Source organism: Castanea sativa, chromosome 5, assembly GCF_040712315.1.
Source record: "Castanea sativa cultivar Marrone di Chiusa Pesio chromosome 5, ASM4071231v1".
NCBI classification, from domain to species: domain Eukaryota; kingdom Viridiplantae; phylum Streptophyta; class Magnoliopsida; order Fagales; family Fagaceae; genus Castanea; species Castanea sativa.
Window position 1 is genome coordinate 22,823,336 of NC_134017.1, and position 7,945 is coordinate 22,831,280.

The window sequence follows — 7,945 nt, forward strand, 5'->3', positions numbered from 1 at the left end:
ACTAGGAACTTCAACTGTCTTGCTGCTGTCGAAAATGGACCCATGATGTCTAATCCCCATTGAGTGAAAGGTCATGGAGCTGTCATCGGAGTGAGCTCTTCTGTTGGTTGTCTAATGATGTTGTTGAATCTCTGACATTTGTCACAGGCCTTGATATAGGCTTGGTCATCCTTTTGCATGGTAAGCCAATAGTATCCAGCTCGGATTAGCTTGTGAACTAGTGATTATGACCCTAAATGGTTCCCACAAATCCCCTCGTGACATAATCCGCTTCCTCGGGGCTTAGGCATCTCAGGTACGATTGAGAGAAGCCTTTTTTGTACAAGACATCATTTATTAGGACGAATTGTGTCTCCTGAACCTTCAGCTTCCTTGTGACCTCCTTACCATCAGGTAGTGTGCCGTCTTTTAAGTACGAAACTATCGGTGTGGTCTAGTTGCCTACTTCCTACACATCGACGCCATCTATCAAAGGCGAAAGTTGAACAAAAGAAAGTACCTTACTAGAGATGAACATGGGTTCTGTCGATGCGGCCTTGGCAAGACGGTCGGCCTACTCATTTTCTTCCCTTGGGATTTGAACAAACTTGGTCTGAAGGTCACCCACCATTTCCTTACTTGCTCCAAGTATTTCTTCATTCATTCACTTTTGCATTCATAGTAACCATTCACCTATCTTATGACTACCTGAGAATTGCAATAGACAACTATACTTGTGGCCCTTACTGTTTTGGCGAGATCTAGTCCTACCACTAAAACTTCGTATTTAGCCTCATTATTGGTTGTAGGGAAGTTGAGATGAACCATGCATTCGATCTCATCCCCTTTTGAAGAGTGGAGTACTATACCTGCCCCGTCGGCCTGCCTATTGGATGACCCGTCTGTGTGGATACTCTATTGGAGATGCTCTTCTACCCCCCGACCTTCCATATTGGTGAACTCCGCAATGAAGTCAGCGACAACCTATCCTTTCATGGCCGTGCATGGGTGATACTGCACATTGAATTTACTCAACTCAATTGCCCACAACACCATCCTTCCAGTGGTTTTAGGATTGCTCATTGCTTTCCATAGAGGCTTATCTGTCAAAACGACTACAGTGTGGGCCTGGAAACATGGTTTGAGCTTGCGAGCTATGATTACTAAGGTGAAGGCTAGTTCTCCATTAGGGGGTACTTCTCCTCTGCACCTTGAAGTGCTCAGCTAGTGTAGTATATTGGCTTCTGCACCATGTCTTCTTCTCTGGCCAAGGCTACATTGACGGCAGCTAAGGAGACGACTAGGTAGAGAAATAACTCCTCCCCAGGTTTGGAAGGACTCAACAACAGTAGGGAAGAGAGGTACACTTTAAGTTCTTGAATGCTTGTTGACAGTCGGTCATCCACACAGAGGACTTTTTCAACATGTGAAAGAAAGATAGTCATTTTTCCATTGCCCTTGACACAAACCTGTTCAGTGCCGCTGCCTTGCCGTTAAGGCTTTGCACTTTTTTTATGTTCCTTGGTGGCACCATCTCCATTATGGCCCGAATCTTGTCTAGGTTGACCTCAATGCTTCTCTAGGACACCATGAATCCTAGGAATTTTCTAGTCGTTACCCCAAATGCGCATTTGCTTGGATTGAGCTTCATGTTATAGGCACGAAGGGTATCGAAGGTCTCCTTGAGGTCGTCCAAATGGTCGTTTACCTGTTAACTTTTCACTAGCATGTCATCCACGTAGACTTGGACGTTCCTCCTAATCTGATGTGTGAGGATTTTGTTCATAAGCCTCTGATATGTTGCGCTCGCATTCTTGAGGCCAAATGACATCACTTTGTAATAAAAGAGGCCTTGGTTGGTGACGAATGAAGTTTTCTCCTAATTAGCCTTGTCCAGGACGTCGACCCATGGGAGTGGATAGCTATCTTTGGGGCACGCCTTGTTTAAGTCCGTGAAGTCTACACACATCCTCCACTTTTCGTTGGCTTTCTTAACCACCACTAAATTGGCCAACCAGCAGGATAGTATACCTCCCTGATGAACTTTGCATCCTATGACTTGCAGACCTCTTCCGCTATAGACTTGTCTCGCTCTTGGGCGAACACTTGCTTCTTCTGACGGATGGGGGGAAAAAGGGTGATATGTTCAACCTGTGAACCATAATTGAAGGGTTGATCCCGAGCATGTCTTCGTGGCTCCAAGCAAAGACATCTGAGTTCTCTCTTAGGAATGTCGTGAGGACTTGATGGACTGGCGGACTGGCGAGAGTGCCAATCCTTGTCGTTCACTCAGGTTTGGAGTTATCGAGAAGTATCTCTTCCAACCATTCAATAGGTTCCGCAACCGTCCGTTGTTCTTTTATACTCATGGTTTGTAAGTGGTCGTCCATTTCTAACATCACTATGTAGCATTCCCATGCTGTCACTTGGTCTCCACGCATCTCTCCTACTCTGTACTCAGTGGGGAACTTGATCAAGTGATAGGTCAAAGTTACGACCTTCCATGAATTGAGGGTAGGCCGACCCAGTATGGCATTGTAAGCCAATAAACAGTTGACAATATGGAATGTAACTTCCTTAGTAATTTGTTGAGGGCAATCACTAACCGTCACGGCAATGTAACTGCGCTGAGGGGGTACACTTTCATTCCTCCAAACCCAACAAGTGGTGCATTGGTCGATACGAGCTGTTCTCTTTCAATTCTCATCTGCTGGAATGCCGGGTAGTAGAGGATATTGGCAGAGCTCCCATTATTAACTAGGACCCGGTGAGTGTTGAAGTCCCCTACCCATATGTTGACGACGAGTGCATCGTCATGGGGGTGGGGGAGACATCTAGCATCTTTCTCTAAAAACCCAATTATGGGGTTGTCAACTTGTGCCATTTTTAGAATGAAACCTGTCAGTTGGACATTTTGAAACATTTTAAGGTAGGTCTTGCGAGCTTTCCTGGATGAGCCAGATGCTAAGGTGCCTCCTACTATCATCCTTATGTCCCCCTAATGGGGGTTTGGTGCATTCGCTGTCTCTTCTACCAACCTGTTCCTGTGGCGGGTTATTGTCTGCTTTATCTTTGCTGACGAATCGTTGTAGCTTCCCTTGCCGGATAAGAGCCTCGATCTGCTGCTTTAAGTCATAGCATTCAGATGTGTCGTGAGAATGATCACAATGGAAACGACAATAGTTGTCTCTGAACCTTTTATTGGGATCTCCCTTTAACTTGCTCGGCCACATCAAGGTCGTATCGTCCTTGATCTACATCAAGACTTGATCGATTAGGGCAAGCAATGAGGTAATGTTTGCGAACCTTCTAGTGGGTGGTTTGGAATGTCTATCCTTCAGTCAGTATTTGGTTCTCATCGTCTTCCATCCCCTATCCTGTCGTGTGTCCTCTTGCCTTTCCTTCTTCTTAAGTTTTTCCTCTTAGGCTAATAACGTGTCTTCTGCGTTCATGTACTTAGTGGCTCGATAAAGCACATCTGACATGGTGAATGTAGTGACGAGTATCTTGTCGACAACTTCGTTTATCAAAAGGGCCTCTTTGTTGAAGCAGGTTATGTAGGACCTTAGTGTCTCGTCCTCCCATTGCTTAATGCTTATCAGGCATGTAGTGGACTTCTTAAACCTGTGCCCCTTGATAAAGTGTGATGCAAATTGCACACTTAGCTCCTTGAAGGTACTGATGGAGTTGGGTGTCAACTTGCTGAACCATATCCTTGCAAGGCCCTTCAGCATAATTGGGAAGGCTCGGCACATGATCTCGTTCGCAAAACCCTATGGGTGCATGAGGGTTTTGAATGACTCTAGGTGATCTAAGGGATCCTTAGACCTGTCATAGGCTTCTATTTACGGCATACAAAACTTTGGTGAAAGGGAGAATGAAGTGATGGGTGTAGTAAAGGGCGAGTCCGTCCGATGGACCAGCTCGTCGAGGTTGTTTGATACCCATCCCCTAAGAGTGTTCATCATGAAGTCCATCCTCTCCTTCATCATCTGCATCTTAGTAGCCATGTATGGTGGCGTCGTATGTGCGACGGATGGACGGTTGGTGTCTTGTCGCTCTTGTCTACTCGGGAAGTTGTTGCCTTCTGGTCCTTCTTGGTCTCTCTTTTCGGCACTGGTACCCTCCTGCTCTTCCCTGTGATTGTTGGGTCTCGCATTCCTTTGATGCAGCTATTCTTCTAGGTCGTAGTTTTGTTTGGTAAGGCATTCTACAGCCGCAGTGAGAGTCTATACCTGCCTTTCGAGGGCAGTGGTGCATGGTTCATCTCCTTGGTTGTTGTTAGTTGTCATTGAGCATGTGAGTACCATACAACTCTTTGTCTGGGAAGGGGTAATATGGCTTCCATTGCGTTGTTTCCCACAGACGATGCCAACTGATGATGCCAAAAATCGTCAATAAGTCGTGGTCCTCACGTGCTTTAGACAGAACTTGTGAAACAAAAACAAAGAAGACCTTACAAAGAGTATTGGTGTGGTACCGGTCAAATACCCTTCAAAGGTTAAGTTAGAGAGAATTTCTACCACTCTAGAGTGCCAGAGCTGGGATAATTATGTATACCTTGATTTATGAGGGTTTGGAGGGGGGGGGGGAGGAGGGGTTTATAGCAGTGTAGAGCTGACTTTTGTTTCTTGGTGGAGAAGGTCTTTCCTTATAAGAGAAGATCCTCATTAATACACATATTTTGTGGGATCCTTTCCTTGTAGAGATTCCTTTAATTAGGGTCAATTGTGGGATACAAGATATTTCCTTGTATAGATGTTCATGGGCATCAAGCTAATCCACATTGGACCCGTCAGCCTCTTCATCCCGTTGGTCAATTGCCTCATCTAAAGTCTTCCCGTTGGCTTTTATGGAGACGCCCATCGGGTACCGTGTGGTCGTCATCTTCATGGTGTCAATGTCATCGCTTCAGACCTCCGTCTGCTTATAAGAAGCTGATGGGTCCATAGGGACCGTCGGCTTCCTTGTGTCTTGCTACAAATGAGAACATCCTTATCACTTCTCATATTGTAATTTCAAAAAAAATCAAATTCATTTAAGTTTACTAAACTACTACTAGCTACTTAATAATAAGGCTGAATGCAAATTGCACCACTTAAATTTGAATAAACTTTATTTTAGTCTTTTAATTTTACTTTCGTTCAATTGAATCCTCTAAGTTTCAATTATTCATTTTAAGCATTTTATTCAATTTTGAAAAAAATACTATCATTAAAAAAAAAAATTTCTCACATGAAAAAAAAAATATAAAATATTTTATAGATTTTTTATGTGAGAATATTTTTTTTTTCAAAAAAATATATTTTCACTAGTTAATTTCATATTTAATAGCAAATTTTTAATGGAATTGGACGAAATGCTTGAATTGAATAAATTTAAAACTTAGAAGACTTAATTAAACAAAAGTAAAGTTAGAGAATTGAATTGAATTTCAGTCAAACTTAGAGGTGTAATTTGCATTTTAGCCTAATAATAATAATAATAATAATAATAGGGTTAATTACAAATTAGCCATATTTGGTTAGATCTGGTTTCATTTTCCTTTTAATTTTATAGAATTAAATTTTTACCATGTATGTTACTCATGCATATCTATACAAGCCCAATTATTGTCCTCTGTTGTCCTCTTCTACTTCTAAAGTGTAACGCTTCTTTCTCCAAATAAAGGAAAAACAATAAAGTGTAACACTTTTTTGAGTAAAAGTGTAGTGCTTCTCAATATACCAAATTAGATTCTTTTATTTCACAAAATTTCCATAAAAGAAAAGAAAGTTTAATGCTTCATTTGTTTCTTTCTAAATTTCCCTATTAATGTTAGTTGTGTTTTTAAATTCTCTTTTCCCCCATATTATCCTTTCTTTGAAGTTAGGGGTAGCAAAATTCAATACGACATGCGAACATGATATGACATGACTTGAAATTAGTAGGTTATGGGTTAAGGCATGACGGGTTCGTGTCAAAGGTTGACACAATTAACCTGTTTAATAAATGTGTCATATTCGTTGCCATGGAACCCATTTGACTTGTATGTCTCATTTAATTAAATGTCATTTTACTAATATACTCTTCAAAACCCTAAGTATATTAATTTATTAGTTGTTGTAGTTTATTTTGTTTGACATATTGCGATTGATTATTTATGGTATTTGAGATATGTTTTAGTTTTGAATGATTATTTGTAATGAAATTAGTTGTTAGTTCTGAATTTTATATTTAAATTTTTTTTTTTTTTTTGGTTTTTCATAGTTGAGATCAATTTATTTAATACTAAAATTTGAATTTTTTATTTTTAAAATCTAATAAACGGGTTGACACGACTAACCCATTTTATAAATAAGTCATATTAGAGTTAAGGAATTTTGACTTATTTAATAAATGTGTCATGTTAGGGTTAAGGAATTTTGATAGTCGAATAATCTTGAGTTTACACAACACAAACCTAGCCATCGAACTTGAATTGCCAACCCTTCAAGGGCCTAGATAGAGTTATGGGGGGAGTTGGGGTTGATTCCTAATTATGCATATGAATCCTTTTAATTTCACAGTATTACATTTTTCCATGTATGTCACTTATGCATATCTATACTAGTCCAATCGTTGCTCTTCTACTTCTAAAGTGTAACACTTCTTTCTCCAAAAAAAGGAAAAAAAAAAAAAAACTTTTTGGAGTAAAATTCTTATGCTTCTCAATATACCAAAACAGATTCTTTTGATTCACAAGCTTTCCAAAAAAGAAAAATTAGTGTAATTCTCCTTTTGTTTCTTTCTTCTTCCAATTAATCGGAAAAATAAATTAAACATGTGGCATAAAATGATTGTTGGAGTATAAAATAGAACACAAAGTGGAATAGATAATATGTATTCTTTTATCACCCGCCATCCCAATCAAAATCAAGCTTGACCACAATTGTTGAACCTAGCTATTGTAGCATTTCTTTGTAACATTTTTCAGTTTAAAAATGCACAATTAATACCTTCTTTCTGAGTATCACTGTTTTAATTGAATTGCTTTATCCAATTGATATTGATTTTTTCAATTTCTTCAAACTATCTAATTAAATATATATATATATATATATATCTGACTTTTTTTCTCACTCATTTTTTTATAAAAGTAATTCCTAATCATGCATTTAAAACCCTTCTAAATTTTACCATGTATGTTATTTATATCTCTCTATACTATCCCAATCTTTGTCCTCTTCTATAATCATAAATATTAAAAAAAAGAAAAAAGAAAGTGTAATGCTTCTATTGTTTCTTTCTTTTTCCTATTAATATTGGTTGTCTTTTTGAATCCTCCCCCTTTTTTTTTAGAATGTTTTTGTTTAGGTACTATTTTTTCTTTACACTAAATTGTAAGTTGCACCTCTAAAGTTTGAGGATATTTGGATTTTACACCTTGAGTTTCAAATTTTGGATTTTACCCCCTAAAGATCTATTATGTTTGCATTAACGCCACTCCGTCCATATTTTCAGTTAAGTGCCATATAAATTTTCCGTGCATGTTTTAGTTTGTTCAATATCATTTTTGTAGACTAAAATATTAAGTGATTAACAATGACATGGCATAATAAAAATGACGTGGCATCATTTTATTGGTTGAACTAAAGAATGGCGAAAATAGCCCTCTCCATGTCACGTTGTATGTCAATACTTCTATTTCGCCAGGTGAAAGCATTGCAAGCATAGCTTAAATGAACCAAACAAGCATCATCAAGATGATGAGGCAAAAGCCCTGCCACCTCTTTTCTTTGCTTGGCACATTACTTCATTGAAATCAGCAAAGACAAAACAGTAGACCAAAGATAGCCTCTAAATCTGCTTGAGAGAATCCCAAATAGAGGGGCCTAAGAGACTTTGAAGGGGAGGCTCTAAGAAGTAAGAACACAATGAGTTTGATGAAGTTCTTACTTTAAAGCGTCACCCCAATATCAATTAGTTAATTGCATACTTAACAGCA

The 7,945-nt window shown here is 39.1% G+C and overlaps 1 protein-coding gene across 1 annotated transcript; it reads right to left on the reverse strand.

Annotated features, from left to right (window-relative positions):
• Nucleotides 1-2,587: 2,587 nt before the first annotated feature.
• LOC142634942 (uncharacterized) lies at nucleotides 2,588-3,212 on the reverse strand. The gene is made up of 2 exons (XM_075809173.1): nucleotides 2,960-3,212; nucleotides 2,588-2,877 (listed from the first exon to the last, which is right to left on the reverse strand). Exons 1-2 carry the CDS (start codon nucleotides 3,210-3,212, stop codon nucleotides 2,588-2,590), a joined length of 543 nt encoding a protein of 180 aa, XP_075665288.1.
• Between the last annotated feature and the right edge of the window lie 4,733 nt (nucleotides 3,213-7,945).

Excerpts from the sequence above, each read along its gene's own strand:
- LOC142634942 (XM_075809173.1), bottom strand. The coding sequence starts at position 3,212 with ATGTGGCCGAGCAAGTTAAAGGGAGATCCCAATAAAAGGTTCAGAGAC. Across the intron at positions 2,878-2,959 it reads AGGGGGACATAAGGATGATA|GTTTCATTCTAAAAATGGCA; the intron begins GTAGGAGGCACC and ends TCCAACTGACAG.